The following is a 22,548-nucleotide window of genomic DNA, read 5'->3' as shown; positions in this document are numbered from 1 at the left end:
ATATCCAGAATAGGTTTATTTGGGGTATGGCTACAGCAGCCCTCCCAAGAGAAATCTCTTTTGGAAAAAACAGGTCCTCTATAAAATATTTTTTTATATTTTAACTCAATTGCCAATCGAGGCCTCTAGGGGCGTAGACGCAAGAATTTATTAAGATACAATAATATAATGTATATAAATTGACTGCAGGTTCCACAAGAAAAGTTTCAATGTTCCCAACAAGACTATATTCTAATCATAGGAAAGTTCAGATGTTTTTTTAACATAAAACAAGAACAATAACCTCCATTAGTAGCATAATAAAAGCTGTTTGGAATTGTAAAATATACAAAAAAATGTTTTTTTAAAGAGAAGCCTATTTTAATTCAAAGTTTAGAACATTATCAAAATTGGACAACCAAATCATTACCCGAATTATATAAATAAATCTACCAGATCTAAATACTTGTGGATGTGCTTTGCGACTAAAAATCATCTTTAAAAAATTTATATCTGTAATTATAAATAAAGAAGAAATTATGCAGATTTTTTTGGAGGCTAAAATGATTTAATGCAACACATTTAATGAGAGAATAATAAACCATAAATCAATGTTTTTATCATTTCTTTTGATTCTATATTTTGATACAAGAAACAGTCAGTGCTTTGTTTCCAAGGTGTTGTAAGTGGCGCTGTCTTGATCCTAATCCTTCTAGTTGTACTGGTGGCCGTTTATAGTTGGTATTCTTCACATAGGTACTTTTTTTTCAGTGCAACTTTTATGAACAAGCATTTTGTAATGATGTTCTGATTAATAATATTATTAATATTTTGTTTAGTCGTATTGTGTAATTCAATATGTTCTTCTGGAATTGATGGGTTTGTGGATATAAAACTGAAATGTGTATTAACTATCACACTTTTTACTTTTTCTTACTAGGCGTTTCACGATTTTTAAAAAAATTGCATCCTATTAAACTTCGAAGACTGCCCTTTTTACCAATTCCCCTTAAATATTAAGACTTAAACTTCAGTAAAAGCTTTAATTTGGTATTTTTAAAATTTTAACAATTCTCATTGGTGGTTTTTTTCGTATCTAACTTTATAGATTTCTTGTCATTTGTTTATTAAAAGATTTTGAATATATGTACACAAATGTGAATTTACATGATGTAAAACAATTATTAAGGTCAAAGTATCCATGTGACTATCTTCAATATGTGCCATGCGAGGAGGAGAAGCAGGGGTATCCAGGTCATGACCTCCAGGGGTATCCTGGACAGGAAGCTCAGGGTGTCCGTCAGGATATGTATGTTGATCCTACAGGTACAGAAAAATTTTATATTAACTATATAACTGTCTTGATATATAAATAAAAAAATACCGCAAAAATATCCTAATATAGCTAATAAACCTACAAAAATAATTACCTTTAAAAATGTAATCTCATTCGATTTATAAAAACTTTTTAATTTCTAGTGACTAGGCCCGTAGACTTTAGCGGTCCTATTCAGAGAATACAACTCTATACATTTTTTTTTCATAAACCCTCTGCGAAATCTTACTGGATAATTGAACAAAGATACATTAAACTACTTCAGTACGTCCAATTCATCTAAATAATATGATCTAGAGGGATAAGAAAATGGCCGATAGATTGATGTATATCCCCAATGATAATACATAAAATTATCCCTTCTGTAGATTACAATAAGTAATTGAAACGTTTGAATCTCAACTAAGCAAACTGACCAATCAAATTTTATAAAAGTCCCCAAGATGGTTAAGCCAAAGAAAAAGAAAACGTTGGGGACTAGTGCAATAAACAGCCCAATGTCCTTTCCATCACAGCATTTAACCAATTAATACAACATTTAAATGAATAAATTTAAGGTATGAATTATGGGGACTCAAGCTTGCAGTACGCCGACCCCTCGGCAGCCCTGAGATCTCCATACAGAACGGTGGGCAGAACTATCAACAGCAACGGCGGTATGCATCCAGATCTATACTCCGCTCCTGGCACTGTTATTGTTCCAGGTATGTTTTTGTTTTCTAAACAAGGATAACACCATCCTATAAAGTGAATTTGTGAATAGTATTAGAGTATCTGGTTACAGTTATAGGGTTGATACACGAAACTAAACTTCAACCCTACCTCCAGAAAAAAAAACATTTTTACAGAGCCCTCACTGTTTTAGATTAATTATTAAGAATTATGCTTTAATAGCAGTATATTTTTATTTAAAAAAGATAGTAAAATAAAGTTTTTTAAGTACTTTTGGAATACTTCCCTTTCGATCTTTAGGCAACCTTTTATAGCAGCCTTGATAAAAAAGTCGCATTAAAACTTAATTTCCTATTAATCTTTTTAGGTGTATATGAGCATTATGGTGGTGAATCCAGATACCAACCTGGCCACAACCAACCATTATATTATGAAAACCCCAGCAGCACAGTTATGGAGAGAAAGTTTAGTCCTGCTGCTTTCAATAAGTTCACAAATAATGATAACATCTATGAGGATGGCTTCTCCATCAATACGAGACTCAGGAATGGTTTACATTTTCATTGCTGTTCTACTGTAAAAAAATTAAATTTGTATACAAGGCATCTAGAGGCATTTGAGTGCAAAGGAGGGGAGTCGACCCTACACTATATATTCTAAGGGGCGATTGGAAGGGTAGAGGTACCCTCCCAAAAAATAGTTATAAACCTCCCAGGATTTAAAATAATTAATTATAAAAGCTTTAGTGACATACAAACAGACTTATAGACATCTTGTTACTAAAGTATTAGGATATGATTAATGCCTCCTTTGCTGTTCTATTTATTTTCAAAACTGTGTTCAAAATGTGTAAACCTTAAAAATACAGGGAAAAAGTGAGGTACAACAGTCCGAAATACAAGGGCAGCCCCAACCAATACAGCACAACCTCGCCCATGGTGTACAGCGGCAGTGCAACCACTGAACCCTTGTACTGTACCGTGACGACCAATCCGCTGGACGAGTACAGTAGCGGGTATCACGGCAGCGGCAGTCTCTACACGGACAGCAGTGCGTCTAGCACAGGCAGTACGGCGGTGGTACAGCCAGCTGGCGGTAGCGCAACAGCCTCACCAAGACTAATGCAGTCACAGAGTCCGCCGATGTTGGGCCGCAATGGTGGTATTATGGTGGCAGGAAATGGCGGTTCTACATTAGGTACAGTGTTAAGTTTTTTTTATTCGTTTTTTTTCTCAATGGATTGTCTATTTTCTAAAATATATTCTCTGCCTTTTCTCTTTCTTTCTTACTGTCCCTCTCTCTCTCTCTCTCTCTCTCTCTCTCTCTCTCTCTCTCTCTCACACACACACACACACACCTTTCCTTCTCAATCTCTCACAAGCCGTTCATTTTTTCAATGTAAGCTCTATGTATATTTATTTATTCCTGAAATATCATCTTGAAAGCTTCTATTGGATGTAATTGTCTTTGTTTTTCTTAAATATTCCAATAATTTTGTACCTGTATATTGCAGGGGGCTCCAGAATAGCTGGCAGCATGGACACCACAGGATGAAAACATCCAAACATTGAACCAGAGACAATTTTAGAAAGAAATGTGATAGATCAGAAAAACCTGTTTTCCTGATAAGTTAAAGTTTATTGAGGTGGTGAAGTTTCCCCCACAAAAAAAATGTTTAAAGAGTGATTTTAGATGACAAATTTTACTTTCAAAATATTCCGTATAAGTTATTGAAATTTGATGGAAACTTAAAGTCAGAATTTAAACTACGAAAGGTTTTCGACATTTAAAAAAACTGAATTACGAAGAAAATTCCCTCAAAAATTCAAAGTTGTAACAAAAAAATGGTATCTCAATTTTTCACATTATTGATAAGAACTATTTAAAACCAATATGGCCATAGAAACTTGTATTGAAATTATTTTCAGATCTAAATTATATAAATCCTTTGCTTTTATTTGCAAAATTTGTCATCGAAAATACCCTCTTTTAGATATTGTATATTTCGTTATTGATAGATTTTTGTGATACGTTTTGTTATTGAATATAATTATATATTATAAAGTGTTTAGGCGGTTTTTTATTTGGATCAAATATATTTTTCGAATTTTTTTTCTGTTTAATCATGGTTTTATGATTAAAATTTTACAAATGATTCAAAATTTATCTTTTGACCTAGTATTTTAGAAATAATTAATGTATTTTCGGGTGTTTTTGTCAAATATTTAAAAGTTATTTATCGTAACATATTATTGACAGAGAATATTAATTTAATAATTTTTATTTTAATATTCTTGAAAATTGTCTATTCCTTTTTTTCTAAGTTTCTTATATTTTAGGAATATTTGTATAAAAAAATAGTTTGATCCAAATTTAGAATCGCGTTTCCTGTGCCACGCTGTATCCCTCTAATCATTATAAAATAAAATAAAATCTGCCAAAAATAAATATTTAACTAAATCTTTCATCAAATTTTGCTTCATTATTATGAAATAAATATTTATAAAACATTTTTTTCGTTTTTTATTATTTTAAATATTTTCCTCAATTAAATTAAGGAAATGTAATAAGGGCTAGATAAGGAACAAAGAAACCACCGAACCGATTTTACTCTCCGTTACAGTAAAGCTTCTCATAGGTCCCTGGAAGGTTCATAACTTTTGAAGGGTAAGTAACCTAAGGCCTCTTAAGAAAAACGCCCCAAGAAAAAAATGCTCCCCCCCTACCCTACTACCACTTAGGTGCATTGCCAATAGAGAGAATTTTTCCACAGACATAAAAATGTATTTTTTTATCATGTTCTTTATATATTTGTATTTATTTTTGTTGAAATTTTATTGTTTTGAGTGACGTAGTATTGTAGACAACAGTGACAAGTAGGATTTCAATTATTAAAATCCCTTTATTCTTCTAGTGGATCATCTAGAACCCCCTCCCCATTTTAAACTTTTTGGCGATTTCACAACTTCTCTAAAAGTCCTATATGTGTATAAATGGCATGCATCTATTAGAGCATATGGAATCTAGGTTTACTTATAGAGTCATGCATCTGATATGGTAGCAGAGTGCATATTAAATGGTCATTTTAATATTTACACAAATTAATCAAAACGTAATATACTACAAATATATTCGTGGTTTTACCGTTTATTTGAATGTTTTGCTTCCTAAGAATGTTGTCATCCTTGTTTACTTAAAAATGAGTGTGAGGGGATTAAGTGGCTAAAGATATGTTTAAATGATATGGACTCATATTTACTTTAAAAATAAAAATATAAAGATAGGCTTGGGGGTCATTTACAGGATATTGGCCGAGGAATTCAATTATTGGAAAGAAAAAAGTGTCAGTCATTTTAACAACATTCAAGCCTAGTAGACAAATCTTGGTCAAGGAACCAAACTATTGACAGGCGAGATTCAGGAAAAACAGTAAGAGATAAGAGAATGGCCGAAAAACTGATGTTCGTTCTCAATAATCTTACACAAACTTATCCTTCAGTAGCTTTCAATTAGTAGTTGAAATGTTTGGACTCTTAAGTTAATGAATTATATATCAAAAATCAAATAAAATTCCCCAAATTAACAGCCCCATGTTCCCAATTTACCTGAGAAAAAAACGGATCAATTCCACAATTCAATGCATTATGAAAAGCGAGGCTTATTATAATTAGGGTCCGTCCGTACGTCTGTAACAGATCTTGTTAATTTAGGCATGTAAGAATTGCCTTAACGATAATAAACTTAACATTGTGATTTCTGTAACAGTTAGGTACGATCTAGAAAGCGCAGCAACTCTCTAAACATTACAAGAAAATCCGTAGGTTCTATTCAAAACATGTTGATTTTTAAACTTAAAAAAAAAAATATTATATACTGTAAATATCAATCCCTCGTTTAAACTTTAACACTTTGTTTTTTTAAAGCTAATTTAATATCCTCTAAAAAAAGTTAATGTTTTAATATATACAAATTAGAAAAATAGAAACGGTAAACAAAAAAGTTTTAAAAGGGAAATTTCATGTGTAGTGTAGTTGCATTTAAATTTTTCCCTTTTCAAAACTCAACCCTTGGTAAAAAAAATTATGAAAACAACCATGAGGGCGAATATCATAAAATTAACAAACAAACATGAAATAAAGAATGAAAGAAAAAGACATTTTAAGCCTTATTTTAAACAAAAAAGTTTTTAAAATGTAATTCTTCAAATACAAAGCCCAAACAAGTGTTCACATTTGGAATCTCTTTTTAATGCCTATAAACAGATTACATTACCAATTGTAGGCCAGTATACATTTTAATTGATCACTGGTAGGCCAGAATGACGTTATTTTTTAAAGGCACTATACAAAAAAAAAATTTGCACAATTATAATTGCTAAAAATCATTTTTTTTTCAAGAGTTCCTTTTTACTAAATCGAAGTTAATTCTAACAATCCTGTTTTAACGATCAGAGCTATCCCGTAAGAAAGCTAACAACAGAAGAACATGTTTAATTGCAGAGAAGTATCGCTTTTCATAGAGAAAAGTTTGTATTTGAGTGAGTTAGTGGAAACATATTTCATTGTTTATCTATCGGTAAAAACTTGCTAACTCGGCGTGGCAACAAACAACATACACTTTAATAGAAAAAGAAATGGTGGTGATAGAGGGGATATTGGGCTGTTTATTGCTCTATGCGCTAAAGTTTTATGATAATGTTTTCTTATTCGTTGGCTTAACAACTTTGGAGACTTTTATTGAATTTTGGTTGGCTCATTAAGATGAGTGCAAACGCTCAACCATTAATTTTAATCTAAAAATGGGGTAATTTTGTTTAATTATTAGGGATATACATTAATTTATCTGCCATTGTCTTATCCCTTTAGATCACTATACTGGTATACTTATCATGATTACATCGGCTAAGTAGTGGGATAAAAAACTGACTTAAATGTACTTAAGTTTGCTGGTATTGATTTATAAAAAATCAAGTCAAATGTTTTGTTAATGTCAAAGTGTATTGAATATCACAAAAATTAAGAGATTCGATATTGTAAATATCAAATCTCTACAATTATATTCCAATAAAAGAAAGCAACAAGCAATTAATATGGGCAAATTTCATGTTTTAAATGTTTATGAAGAGTTAAAATAGGAGCAATCAACGCTGAAAGACATAAGATGTTCGAAGGAAAAGTAATTATTTTCTATTGTAATTGTTTATTTTATTTTGTGAATGCCGCGCCCTTAAAATGGAATGGGAAAAAGAGGGAAAGGCTGATAACATCTTGCAATACAAAGCCTCAACTTTTTACTAGGGAACTCTGTTTTACAAAGTTCAGATTTTCTTGCTTATGTGTGTTAAAGATTAAGATCTTTGAAACAGAAGAAGATCCCTCAATGACGTCATAAAAATATGGGAGGAGGAGTAGGAACGAAAACCCCTAAAAAAGAGATGGATAATCCCTCGTTGTTATGACGTAACATGCTGCTTTTTTCGTCTTCAAACAGAAAATCATCAAAAATATTTCCAAAGTACTATATTTATTAGCACCAAAATAAAGCTTTAAAAACAATTAACCCTTTGATTGCACTATTTTTGTCTAGTAGTCATAAATATGCAAATAAAACAAAATAAATCGCGCTGATAAAATAGTAATGATTAAAATTACAGAGCAATTATGAAGCGCTTATGTCTGAGACTCTAACCAATATGCTAAAATTGTTATAGAATTTTAAAGTTTTCTAAAACCTGACCTTTATAATATGAACAGACTAAAAGCAATTAGATCATACTTTATTTACTTACATTTTGATCAAAGTATTAATTAATCTAGTACCAAGAATACTGATTGTTGGTACAGGTAATTGTCTTCGAAAGATAATATTAATAACGTTTTTTTCAAGTGAAGTTTAAGACAATTTTTATTACTATATGACAAAATACAAGCTAATAATCTTTAGATTTTCATATAAAGCGACAATGCTAAACAAAATTTAAAGACAAAAACAATAAGAAACCTTTACGATTAAAATTAAAAATAAATTAAAAATCATATCGTACATATTTGGCAACTGTGATATCTTACATACTACTGAACTAACAGTAACTTATTTGTCAAAAGTGTATTTTCTATGCTTTATTTTATTTTAGAAATACCTATATTTTCCTCAAGAAAATTAGAAGTGCCCTAGATCTTTAGCTGAAGAGCCCTTCATTTGTTTTCCTTTGCAACACTTTTTATATAATACTTTCTCTTTTATTATTTTTATAATATTTGGTTCCAGGATAAACGCAGGAGTGACAAACGTCGGAGTGGACAAACGCTTTAGATTCTAAATTATTATGTTAATTAAGTATTTCTATACAAATAAGGTTAGGTGAAGATATGAATTTACAAATAAGCCTCTCACAGGGGTTAGGCAATATCATTTAAAAAACTTAAGAGATGGTTTAAAATAGGTTAGGTTAAGGGTCCACGCCTGAGTTTGCCAAAGGGCCTAATATTTTGGGTGACCACAAAGCACATTTAACGTTGTTAAAAAACTTTGGGGACTTGTTTAATAAGCTGTCCATCGTCCCCTCCCTCCCCGGTAAAATGCACTTTATATTACTTTATTAATGACAGTAAAAGTAGGCTTCAAATAATAAACGTGGTCAATAAATGTATAATGAATCACCTCAATCACACTTTTTATGACAAATAAAAACATTATAATGACTTTATGATAAAGGCTTAGCATAGAAAAATGAATAAATTTGGAGGTGGATTTTTTCTAAACAAGTAAGTATTTTTCTTGAGTAGCAAAACCGTACAAAATTTATTACAAATTGTTAAGCCAATGAATAAGAAAACGTTATCAAAAATACTTTAAGGACTAGTGTAATGAACAGCCCAATGTTCCCTCCCTTCCTTACTATCGGCCATAAATAAAATGCTTTAAAATAACCATAAAAGTGTTTATTTTAGAGGTAATAATGACAGTCATTATGTAAATAAATAATGACATATATAAATACAAAAAGCACACCCTATTTAAAAAAAAGTATGTCTATATCGATAAGTAAACTGTAAAACAGCATAAACAAGTTAAACAAACTTATGATGTAGAAAATACAGAAAATTGTTCTGCGGTATTTAAACCTAAACTTAGATTACTTATTGACTGCATAAAACCAACTAATCAAAATTAAATTAAAGTATTTAATGTTCCAAGCCAACTAAAAAAATAACTTGGCTATAAAGATTGGGCACAAGATAAATTTACAGTTCAATGTCTCCTCCCTCCTAAAACAACAAAATATACCCTTCCCAGAAAAAATGTTTAAAAAAACAAGCTTTGCTTTGTTTGATAAAGTTTTTTATAAATCAACATTTATTTGTACAAAAACAATATCATTATCTTCATATTTTATTTATAGCAAAAAGTAAAAGGACCTTCCTGTTATTTCATATGTTGGATTTAGATAGGGAATATCGAACAGTAAATTAAAATACTACCAAAATGTTTTATAAACACGATCTCTTATTTGTTGGCTTATATATCTTGATTGGGTTTGTTAAACCTTCAAATACCAACCTTCTTTTCCACCTTTAAGAGACAGAAGGTTTATTTTTGTTTCTCGTATTTATTCGAATCCGGTGGATAGGAACCGGTTCTCATCCATACGAAAAAACTATGTCTAGCATCGTATTATATCCAGCTTTCTACGAATATAAAAATGTACAATCATAAGATTAAAACCAGTTTTTTTAGCTGGTGCCTTCGGCACCTCGGGGCTAAAAAAAACTAGTTTCAATCTCATAATTGTACATTCTAGATCCGCGGAAAGCCGTTTATAATACGATGCGAGAAATAACTATTATCGCTGTCTGCGCTGTCTACAACAATGTATAATCCATATTCTTATATATTATTCAATATATTATTATATATTGTTTGCCAGCCGCTATGCCCCTAGAGGAAAATTAAAGAAGGGGAGTGGGAGGTTTAAAAATTAAAAGGCGATTTTTCATGGAAAGGGGGAAGATAACTTCCCTAAAAGGAGTTATAAATCTTCCCTAGACATATAAGAAGCTTCACCGTTAAGGAAAACCATATCGGTTCAGCGGTTAGGGCGATCTTTCTGTAAAAGACACAAACAGACACACATATAGATATCCTGTTATTTTTTCAAAATGCTTGATTGTACCTTTTTGTTGAAAATGAAATATTAAATTGAAAACTGAACAATACATTAATTAAGTTTTTTTTGCAGTAATTTGAGTTCCACATTTATTTGATGAACTAATTTTTGTGAAAGCTTTTTTACATTTTGTAATGTTTTTTCTCTCTCAACACATAAAAAAGAATATACTTTGGCTTTGATTGAATTGTTTTTAGAATAATAATAATTAAACAAGGATGATAATATTCATCAGGGTCGGGGGACATTTTTTTTGACTCATTTGTAACTATACATATACAGGGTGGGGCAAATAAGACCGGACAAACTTTAAACGGCCATAGCGCCAAAACTACTTGACCAATCAGGACGTTTGACCACACTATAAAAAGCTTAGGTAATGAACTTTTAGCATAAAAAAATCTTTGGACGAAGATGGACGTGTACAACGAGCTGGCCGTGTATATGTTCAACAAGGCAGATTCCAAATGCGCCGGTGGTTTAATCTGGATTCTCGACTAGGGCCCACTACATCTGTCCTCAGCCCATCTGTAGGTGAGGTAGAGTTATGCAACTTGCTGGGGATACTGTTATATACATAAGTAAGACACTAGAAAAGACTAGAGCTCTCTATCTAAAATGCCTTGGCCGTAGTACTCCAGCAAAGTGGAATGAGGCAGATTTTGAGATGTAAAAAACGTCAAAAACCATGAAAATTCGTGAAAATTTCATGGTTCTTGACTTCAGGGACCCATATGAAACTTTAAAACTCATTTTAGACTATAGGTTGCGCTGACAACCCTAGCTGAAACTTCATACCAATTCCAAAAAGGTAAAGAACGTCGTTCTAGCTCAACTGTGTTCCAAATAAGAGCCTCCGTGTCTAAGGGTAGCTTGAAAGTTGGGCGAATTTTGATCCTGCGGTTACTCACGTTCCTAAGGAAATGTAGCCTCCCAGCAGCCCGATCTTAATTCAATGGACTTTTGGGCCTGGGGCTACTTTGAAGCATGCACCAATAGACGTGCCCATACCAAAAAGACCTCCCTCATTGCCACTATCAAGGAGAACTACGCCAGCTTGAACAGGTACATTTTGACCTGGACCTGCCGGCGGTTGAGGAGGCGGGTAGAGGCGGTGATTAAGGCTGGCGGCGATTTTATTGAATAATCTAATAGTCATATACCTATTTTGCTTGCCAGTTTTTAAAATTCAATAAAATCTTTAAAATTGACGATTTTATGTTCATTTGTTTAGAAGTTATAATTTGTCCGGTCTTATTTGCCCCACCCTGTATGTCTTTTGTAGCATGACTATCAGACAGATGGACCAAATAAATTATATATTTTGAGCTCATTGTCACTGGGAATCTTCTACAAAATTTTCTGATAGATATCTTACCGCGACAATAGGATTAAACCTGTCCGAAATTACATAAAGCTTTGCCAAAAAAAAATGTAGATAATTAGCTTTGTGATTTAGAGACCATACATGTCACAAACAACCAACCAGATAATTAAGAATGTAAAAAAATAGCTTAATAATTTTGAAATTTTAAATTAGTTTCATTTGTTATTTATTTTCTATACAAATTCATTTTTTAAAAATATTTATAATCTTATATCTTGATTAAATAAAAAAAAATTGTCTTTGTAAGAAACATAGAATGGAAAAATTAACAAAAAATGCAAATAAAACAACCTGGACGTGATTATTTAAACACAAATAATTAAAATGCATACATTTATAAAATATCGGGTATCCGTAAAAAAATCATGTATATGAAAAAGAGTTTACTTAAAAAGCGTATAACCTAAATATTTGTAAAGAAAAATTATAGTATATTCTTGTCATTGGGTGTTAAATTTCACAAATTCATAAATTCGCAAATGAAGAAATTGCGAAAAGATAAAAAGGCATCTATAATAATAAGAGTAGAGGGATCGTTTGTGAGGTAACTGCAGAACCGATATGGTTCTTAATTAGGAAAGGTTCTCCTATGCCAAGATAACTATTTTAAATAAATACTATCATTCTCTCAAGATAATTCGCTTAATAAAAAATTACATCTTAACAAGTTTTTTTGCCTATTCTTCTTAAAACTAAAATCTAAAGTAGAACGTAGACTTCCATCCCCCTTCTACTTTCACACAAGTGCCCCTAGAGGCCGATAGTAATTTGCAATTTGATACATATGGGGAAGTGATTGTACATAATTGTTGTCAACAGACACTGAATAATATTTAACAAAATACAAGGCAAAAATTGTGCGGACATAACATTTCGTGTATAAAACATCCGACTTCATTCTAAAGAACAAGTAGCTGCGCCCCTAGAGGCTTCTTGGGACATTTCATGGAAAGGAGAAGGAATGGATGTAGAAGAAGGCGACCCTTTAATTTTGACTTTTTATGGGTTGTTTTATCTATAAATAATTTTTTACAATCAACAAAAATAGTGATAAATCTTCTCTTGGCACATAAGAAGCTTCAGTGTAAAAGGATAACAGTCAGACATACATCCTATTATTTTATTATAACAAAAAAACAGTAAAAGGTATTTTGAAATTTACTCACCCTTTGAATTTTAACATTTACTTATAGATATTTTAATGCTTTGAGGCCGTGGAGGGAGGGGACATTAGGATGTTTATTACACTAGTCCCCAAAGTCTGAAAATTATTTTTATGATAAAAATAATCTCAGAAAGTCAAACATTTTACACACTTTCTACAAAAATGTAGAATTATGTTTTGCAATAATTTAGTGTCATTGCTATTTTGTGTATACAAATTATAAGTCATTACACATTGTATCATACTTTTTACTCAATTGGCTTTGATTTACCTCCATATATTATGATTTATATATGATAGCAAAAAAACAATGTATTAATATTTATTCACCGCATCGTATTATAGACAGCTTTCCGCGGATATTAAAATGATAAATTATAGTATAATTTCAAAGTTTTCGTAGACAACAACTTTGGGAATTATTACTTGATTTTGATTGGTTGGTTTATTAAATTGAATGTCCAAACGTTTCAACCCCTAGTTGTGATTTGCAGAAGGGGTAGTTTTAAGTATCATAATTGGTGATGTTCATCAATTTATCTCCCATTGTCTTATCCCTTTAGATCCCTGAATATTAAGCAAGCATTATTATATGTGCATTAACTTCCGCATATCTGAATAGTATTTCGCAGAAAGACAATAAAAACTTATTAAAAAGAGGGTATATATTATATTGAAATTGAGGCAAGGTCAGTTTGTGCTGTTGTTATCATATGCAACTTTTATTATTTGAAATTTTTATACGGGGCATTAAAAAGATTAGCATCAACATTATTGGATGTTTTCACAGGAAGATGTTTACTCAATGTTTTTGAAAACATTGAAAAGCTATGGAAAACATTTAAAATATTGAATATGAACATTCAAACATACAAAGATTTATCCAATTTTTGGTTGGAAGATTTTTTTCTAGAATAATTTTTATATTTTATTCTAAAAACATTAAAAAAAAAACATTTATAATCTTCATGTGAATCGCTAAAACTATCTAGTGCTTGTAAAAATGTTTACATTTCCACTTCTAACAAAACCATTTCTAATGTTGAACCGAAGGATAAAAAAAATGCAGGTACGAACATAGCCATGTTTTATACTAGTAGTGAAATGTCATCTCAATTTTCTACATGTGTAGAAGTGAATACACACCACATTATCAATACAAATATTCCTTTTGTGCATTTTACAGAAAGAAAAAGAAATGAAAAGCCATCTATTCAGACAGTTTCCATTTGGAATCATCTGTACCATTTTGAAACCACTCTTCATTTCTTACTTTCGGCAACGCCAAAGGGGAAGGAGAGGGTAAAGTTAACAATCCACTTTTAATTTCAGCTTCAAAAAGAAAAACTAAAATTTTGAGGATTTTTAGTGGGACGATTTCTCTTTGGAGGGTTATGTTACCCATCCAGAAAATAGTTATAAACCTCTCTGGAACTATTTAAAGTTACTGCAAAAAAAATATTGCTTAGTGTATTGATATCTTCTACTATTTCGGAGAAAATAGTTCACAGTTAAGTAATGTTATTTTTGTAATCCAACCAGAAGTTTTGCCATTTTGATACAAAAAATTTGAATTCAAACTATTTTATAAAAATTAAAATTTCTTTTTTAAACATGGCCAGCAATAAAGTGTGTTACTTTTTTTTATGTTTTATTTTTATTTGGCCACAACTTGGTAAAAAATGCTCACAAATCAGACCTTTTTCGACCAAAGATACTCAAATGGTTCCTTTACAAGCCCAATCAATCAGTTTTAAGATATCTTTATATTTCAAGAAAAATTTATGAAAATACTAAAAAAACGGCAAATTTGGGTGTTACCTTTTATATGCACAGATACCATAAAATCAACAGAAAAAATACTTATTTTTACTTTTCTGTCATTTTTAAAGTTTGATTCTGTTAAATTGGCTATTCTTGAAGGGATTTATGCATTAAAATATACTGAAACATAATATTGGGCAGAAATTAATGTATTTCAAAGAAAGAAAATTTTGAAAATAAGAAATTTGACCTCTATCACTTTAGAGGACAGCTGCCAACCTCTAGTTGACAGGATATAGTTAAATACTTGTTAGCAATAATAATTAGCCAAAAAAGTAAAACAAAAGGTTTTTTAATATGGTAAAATAATGATAATCTAAATCTTAATTTTGGGGATGATGATCTTAAAGATGCTCTTGCTGTTGGTGATGATGACCCAGATGGTATCCAAATACATGAGCATTATGACAACTTATCTATTAAACTATGGTCCGAATTTTGTATTTGTAGCATTCTCCAATCAAGAGAAATCATAAAACATACAATCATGGTTTTTAAATTCTCCAATTCATAAGGTAAATATAATAGTTTTTAAAAGATGGTTATATTTCTTGTTACAACTTTTAATTGGAGGCTGCCACAAATACAAAAATTGGACCATAGTTCAATAGATGAGTTGTCATAATGCTCATGTACTTGGATACCATCTGGGTCATCATCACCACCAGTAAGAGCGTCCTTCAGATCATCATCCCCAAAATTAAGATTTAGATTATCATTATTTTACCATATTAAAAAACTTTTTGTTTTACTTTTTTGGCTAATTATTATTGCTAACAAGTATTTAACTTTCTGCCCAATATTATGTTTCAGTATATTTTAATGCATAAATCCCTTCAAGAATAGCCAATTTAACAGAATCAAACTTTAAAAATGACAGAAAAGTAAAAACAAGTATTTTTTCTGTTGATTTTATGGTATCTGTGCATATAAAAGGTAACACCCAAATTTGCTGTTTTTTAGTATTTTCATCAATTTTCCTTGAAATATAAAGATATCTTAAAACTGATTGATTGGGCTTGTAAAGGAACCATTTGAGTATCTTTGGTCGAAAAAGGTCTGAGTTGCTTCATGTGCATCAATTTATTTATTTTATTTTTATAATACTGTGTCTAGTGAGTGGTTTCAGATAAAAGATTTTAGGATTATTATGAAATCATAACCAACACCTTATTTAAAAACCATAAATAAATTGAAATTGAAAAAGAGTTATGCTCAACAGGCATAATTTTTATTCATATAGATATTTTTCACTGAAACTATTTTGATCAACACACTCCCCCACCCATGTTTGCCTACAGGCCACAAGGGACTAATTGTTCACTGTGGGCTAGAATTGAATCAAGACAAAAGTAAGTGCCGAGCCCTGGGACCTATGTATGGTGAAAATAGACATAAAACCATGATGATTCCAGGTAAAACCAAAATATTTCAGCGGGGGCTTTTTGAGAAAATTAGATTTGAAAATTTCTAGTTCAATTTTTACCCCCTAGGAGTTGACGCATAACTATGACAAGAAAAGCAAATAATATTTAATTTAAATTTTGAACAACTTTGCTTTTATGAAGTCCTTCTTAAAACCTCTCTATATATGATTTATTTTAGGCTGAATTTTTGTGACCTTTGCAAAGCAAGTGATAAAAATGGCCATTTATTAACTCCCTTCAGGAGTGGTTTTATGAAGAACTTTATTAAAGCAAAGTTGTTCAAAATTTTAAATAAATAATATTTGCTTTTCTTGTCATGCTTATGCGGCAACTCCTAGGGGGTGAAAATTGAACTTGAAATTTTCAAATCTAATTTTCTTAAAAAGCCCCCGCTGAAATATTTTGGTTTTACCTGGAATCATCATGGTTTTATGTCTATTTTCACCATACATAGGTCCCAGAGCTCGGCACTTACTTTTGTCTTGATTCAATTCTAGCCCACAGTGTGTTGATAGAAATAGGAGTTTGTACTCAATTTAATATTAAGAGACAAACTTATTTAAAGCAATCCAAAAATATTAGCAAACAATCAAATTAAAAATATTTGTAAAAAGAAACTTAAAACACATTATGTAAAACAACATTACCAGAAATAACATTGCTTTCATTGTAATCATTGGTTTCTACATGATCAACTGAGGAACCTGATGAAGGGATTGTTGCAGCCTTAAATGCTGATAAATCTGGTAAAACTGTTTAGTCTTTCACTAAGACATTAAAGGAACCAGCATTGATATCACCCATTCTCCCAACAAGAAGCTTTTTTGAGTGTTGATAAATGTCAGTGCATTAGTATTGTAAATTGCTCCCAGTTCCAGCTGGCCTTGTGATAGTGTCCTCATTTGTAAATACTCCCAATTTCTTGGTTCTGACAAATTTTCTTGGCACACTCTATGTTGCCAATGAATCCCTAAAAACCTTTATTTTCAATATAAAATTTCTTTTCAACAATACTATTCAATTTGAAAATGTATTCATTTTGTAAATTTTCTTCTTTGGTTGGTTTTTTTACTTGTTATATTGTAAGATTTCATAAATCTTTTAATTCTTATATATAAACAATTATAACACAATATATTCCATGCATTCATAAAGTAGTGTATTCTACTTCATGAAGTAGTGTTGGATAATTCACTAACATATCCTTCATACAATATTCATGTATTTTGGAAAAAAAAGTATTTCTTTTTTACATTATTTGAATTTAAACAAGATTTTAATATTTTTATAGTATTTACAATTATAGTATTGATTTCTCTATTGGAGAAAAAAGTTTACATTTGGGTAGTTTTCGTTTTGATATCCAGCCTGTCGTTTTTCCATTTTTAAACAAAAAATCTTTGCATTTAAAATATTTTATAAAATTCAAAGTTCTTTATTGAACATGGTTTTGGTCAGCACTGTATTTGATTATAGTTTATCATTCGCATCAAGTTTTTTTTTATAATTTAATTACTTTGTCTAGTAGGTGGTTTTAGATACATATTTTTAAATCAATAAATAAAATCATAAAATGAATTATGCTTAACCCATTAGTGCCGAGCGCCACTTTTATGGGCCGATTGAGCTGAAAATCTCAGGGAAGCTTTATAATGGTAAAAACGGAAAACGTATTTTTTTGTTTTGCTCTAGTGGCGTGCACAGGAAAGTTGCAAAAAAACCCGGTTCGGCCATAAATACCAACCAGGCATTATTACCCGTTTTGGGCGGTTTCCGCCGGCGTTAAAACCCGGTTTTGCTGAAAAAACCCGGTTATTTCGACCAAAAATTGAAAAATGTATTTTTTGAACGCCCAAAGTGAGATGAACACTTTTTAGAACTTTGATACGATCCGTAATTGAAAACTACATAACCTCATGTAATCTATAGAGCTACAAGTAATATACGAAGCGATTTATTTCAAATTTAGTGTTTCGGCTATAGGTTCCGCCATTTTCGGGTAAAAAAACCCGGTTTTGTTGTTGTTGTCAAAAAAGATCTATTAGTAAATCGGGTAATACAAATTTCAGACTCCAAATGGAAATGTCGAACCGGGCTTATATAGGATGTAAGAAAATGATAAAAAAATCATATAAAAAATAATAATTTAAATAAAACGAATTCACAAATAGATGTACTTGTCAATAAACTTTAGATTTAACAAAAAAAATCAGCGACTTTACTATAAAAACTTCAAAAAATAAAAGTTAATACTAGTTTGGTTACTTTATTCTAGGCATTGAAGTTAGTATTAGATTGATAAACATTGGGTGAATAATTGTTTTTGTCCCAATAATAAGCTTCTTGTATGCACTAACAAACTGCAGTTTGGTTGTAATGTCATTACATCCCAATCTTCCTCCTATACTTCCAAAACAGTGTTCCAGGTGGCCTTGGGAAAGTCTCCTGATTAGTAAGTACTCTTTATTAGTTGTTACATACTTTTCATGTAACTCCTTGGCACACTCATGGTTGCTAATAAATCCTAGAAAACCTGTTTTTTGTTGGCCCTTGCTAAGAAGCTTGCCTCTTCAATCCTGAATGAAGGCAATGCACAGAATTTTCTCTAAGATAAACTAGTGTATCTACCACAGTCATGCTGAATAACTGGGCGGACAACTTGTGAGTCATCTCATTGTTTCTAAATTGTAAATGGGCACTTGTAACTTTTTTATCATAAAGGTCATGTTCCAGTGGAACTTTAATTAGTTTATTGAGATATTTCCAATTTATTTGTTTACCTCAATAATTGATCATTCCTTACAGTTAGGGAGTTGAATCCATTTTTATAGAAGCAGAAATATAATCTATGATTATGGTTTGGACCCTCTAAAACTGTAATCTACCTTTCCACTTTCCCCTCTCTTGGTGAAGATATCTTCAACACCGATACGATTTTTGAAATGTAAGATTCTACTTTCCCCTCTCTTGGTGAAGATATCTTCAACGCCGATACGATTTTTGAAATGTAAGATTCCACTTTCCCCTCTCGTGGTGAAGATATCTTCAACGCTGATACAATTTTTGAAATTTAAGATTCCACTTTTGCCTCTCTTGGTGAAGATATCTTCAACAAGAGAGACAAAAGTGGAATCTTATATTTCAAAAATCGTATCGGCGTTGAAGATATCTTTACCAAGAGAGGGGAAAGTGGAAGGGTAGATTACAGTTTTAGAGGGTCCAAACCATAATCATAGATTATATTTCTGCTTCTATAAAAATGGATTCAACTCCCTAACTGCCTTATGTGGGTAGTATTTTAATTTCAGCATGTGAGGTGTCTCCAGTAGAAATTAGATGTAATGTGTGTCCTGCAATTTTGTGTCAGGTTGTTCAGGGTCAAGTATCACTCACAAATATTTAGCCATTCTTTGGTTGTCTGTGAGCCCATCACTAACTAAGGAAATTATTTTATTCAATTTTCCTCAAACTTGTCCACTACAGCATTTACTTAGGCCCTTCTTTGGTGATCTTTTAAAAAATGGCCAATGGTAATTTTAAAACTGCAATTTACATAATTGACACTTTATTTTTTTAATAATTTTCTAAAACTGGTCTATATATCACAGATTATTATCTGAATCACAAAAAATCGAACTGTCCGGCATCGCGGGCCCTATGGCAGGCACGAACTATTGACCATGGGGTTCTGTTAGGTGTTCTGGATCTAAATTATCAAAAGCTACAACAGGGGCGGAGTAGAAGTTGAGTTGGGCGGCAGGAACTGGCTTGAAGCTTACAGGGGTGACATTAAACATAACACAAAAAACAACAGGATACTTGCAGTAAAACTTGGTATTGTTATATTGGTTTTAGCACTAAGGGGTGACAACTGCGTCCGCAGCAGAAACAGAATTCCCAAATTCTCTTCTCAGGTTTTTAAAACTGTGTTTAACCTATTTTTAAAACGTATATAAAAAACATACTATGACACCAGTAGAATGAGACTGCAGAGCCTAAATTTGAATTAAGTCCCCAATAAACTTTTTTGGGGGGATTTAAATATTAATTTTTACTGTTGCCATGATCATTTTGACTGAAGCAAAAGGTCTTTTTTTTATTTTGGTAAAATTCGTAGCTTTTAGAGTGTTTTCCTTCATAAATATTGTATTCTGGTATAGAGTAAAATTAGGCCTTATGATTTTACTATAAAAATTCACTAAAAAGTTAATTCTTTATAATATATCAACGAATTAACATTAACATGTTTGTGTTCTCTCACTTATTTTAAAAACATAAAAAATGGCTGTAAAGGGTTAAATGACAACAAATGTTTATGCAATACAACAAATTTATTATTGTCACATATACAAATGTGTTATGAAATAAGATTATTCAAACTTATCTTTTAAAATAATTTTAAAAAGTATGTATCTTTTATGTGTATGGTTTTCATTCTTTTCATTTTAATTAAATAAAAAATATTTAACTACATTGGAAATACGTCACTTTGTGAAAACACTCTTTTTTTGAATTGTAAAGAATTATATAAAACAAGACTTCTTATTGGTTAGATTTCAGAATTATTTGTTTTATTGTAAATGTTAGATTTTTCAATGAAATTAATTGTTTTGGAAAAAAAATTATTTCCAATGAACAGAGTAATGTTTTTTTGTTGTATCAATATAAAGTGAATTATATAAAAATGTTCTGTAAGCCACAATATTACCTGAAGTAAAAAAAGAGCTTTTGCTTCGGTCAAAATGATTACAGCAACACTAAAAATTAATTGTTAAATCCCCCAAAAAAAGTTTATTGGGGACTTAATTCAAATTTGGGCTCTGCAGTCTGATTCTATAAGTGTCCTAGTATATTTTTGACCCCCCATTCAAAAATAGGTTAAAAACAGTTTAACTGATTTTTGATCTCCTCAAACTTAAAATCAGCAGTGGTGATGAGGCTCTGCCATCTTTGCTTTACACTAAGACATTGTGTTCTCGCTTTTGCCTCCATGATCTGGTTGTTGGCCAACTTGGCCTTAACGCCTTTTTCCACTTTACAAGTTTCCTGTTTACTCATTTTATCGTTCACTCTTTTGTGGGCACCTTGATACGCCTTGGTAATAAAATATGGATGAAGATATTTTGATGAAGTTGGAACTGTAACCCTCTTGCTATAATGTGATGATTTCAATTTGAGTTGGTTCTGGATGCAGTTTTATCATTTTAGCAATTAGGCTTGTCTTTGTCATCTTATCTTTTGGAGTTTGACAAATTAGTTCATTAGAAATGAAACCACCACTGTCTAAAAGTTGAAAGTTACCATTACTCTCCTTCTCCAGTATCCCAATTGCAGCTTCATCTGATTTCCTAGTTATTATCTTGCTTTCTTTTAAAGCTGCATTAGATTTCTTTCTTTTTTCCCCATGAGACTACTCTTCTGAATCCATTTTCATATCTCCTGTAGGGTAACCACGGAATTGCACCCATACGGTATTCCACCCACGGAATTGCACCCAGCAGGACTCCACCCAACAGAATTGCACCCACACGGGATTCCACCCACGGAATTGCACTCATACGGGATTCTACCCTCGGAATTGCACCCATACGGGACTCCACCCATGGAATTGCAACCATTTGGGATTCCACCCACAGAATTGCACCCATATGGGATTCCACCCATACTGAATTGCACCCATATAGGATTCCACCCACGAAATTGCACCCATACCGAATTCCACCTACGGAATTGCACCCATGGAATTGCACCCATACGGGACTCCACCCACGGAATTGCACCCATACGGAATTCCACCCATATGGGATTCCACCCTTGGAATTGCACCCATACAGGACTCCACCCACGGAATTGCACCCATACGGAATTCCACCCACGGAATTGCACACATATGGAATTCCACCCACAGAATTGCATCCATTCATGATTCCACCCACTGAATTGCATCCATACGGGATTCCACCCACGGAATTGCACCCATATAGGATTCCACTCATGGAATTGCACCCATACAGGATTCCACTCATGGAATTGCATCCTTACAGGATTCCACCCACAGAATTGCACCCATACGGGATTCAACCCATTGAATTGCATCCATACTTCAGGATTCCACCCACAGAATTGCACCCAAACATGTTCCACAAAAAACATATTTGAACCCAAAATCCAGGATTCTAACTATTGAACTACACCCACATGGAATTACCCCCAGGATTTCATCTGAAATTGAAAAAAAATAGTTTTAGAGACCAATACTTTGTTGGTTGAATCCATCTTACACCACTAGAAGGTCAAGTATTATAGTAAGCCATTTTTTTTTTGTTTTTTTTTTATTTATAAATTTCTTATTGTTTTTTTTTTTTGTGATTTTCATTAATTTTGTGCTTTTTTGTGATTTTTATTTTTGTTTTCAAAAAAAAAATCTTACCAATAACTAAGCAGAGCTATTGATGTGAGCAATGGAGCGCAAGTATTGCATCTTGTTAGCTGCATTCTCAAATGTTGCAACTTTTCTTGCTAGTCTCTGGTTAAGTACTTTGTACTTTTGCCTTTGAGGAGGATTGTTGGCTACACTGTCATCAGCTAGGG

At 31.8% G+C, this 22,548-nt stretch overlaps 2 protein-coding genes across 6 annotated transcripts in view; one reads left to right on the top strand and one right to left on the bottom strand.

Moving 5' to 3' along the window:
* The window catches only part of LOC145324766 (caspase-3-like), a 233,698-nt gene that overhangs the window by 209,426 nt on the left and 1,724 nt on the right, over positions 1-22,548 (bottom strand). The gene's annotated exons all lie outside the window — the stretch shown is intronic.
* LOC145324767 (uncharacterized) lies at positions 189-4,493 on the top strand. The gene is made up of 7 exons (XM_080167394.1): positions 189-242; positions 658-735; positions 1,169-1,305; positions 1,873-2,019; positions 2,355-2,533; positions 2,857-3,184; positions 3,501-4,493. Exons 3-7 carry the CDS (start codon positions 1,287-1,289, stop codon positions 3,539-3,541), a joined length of 714 nt encoding a protein of 237 aa, XP_080023520.1. The 5' UTR covers positions 189-242; positions 658-735; positions 1,169-1,286; the 3' UTR covers positions 3,542-4,493.

Source organism: Acartia tonsa, chromosome 7, assembly GCF_053477335.1.
Source record: "Acartia tonsa isolate MP-2025a chromosome 7, ASM5347733v1, whole genome shotgun sequence".
In the NCBI taxonomy this organism is placed as follows: Eukaryota; Metazoa; Arthropoda; class Copepoda; order Calanoida; family Acartiidae; genus Acartia; species Acartia tonsa.
The sequence above is the reverse complement of the archived record's forward strand: the minus strand, read 5'-3'. Positions and strand labels throughout refer to the sequence as shown.

Bases quoted from the DNA above. Each gene is read 5' to 3' on its own strand.
- LOC145324767 (XM_080167394.1), top strand. The intron at 2,534-2,856 runs AATGGTTTACAT...TAAAAATACAGG, and splicing joins CCATCAATACGAGACTCAGG to GAAAAAGTGAGGTACAACAG. The intron at 3,185-3,500 runs GTACAGTGTTAA...TGTATATTGCAG, and splicing joins AAATGGCGGTTCTACATTAG to GGGGCTCCAGAATAGCTGGC.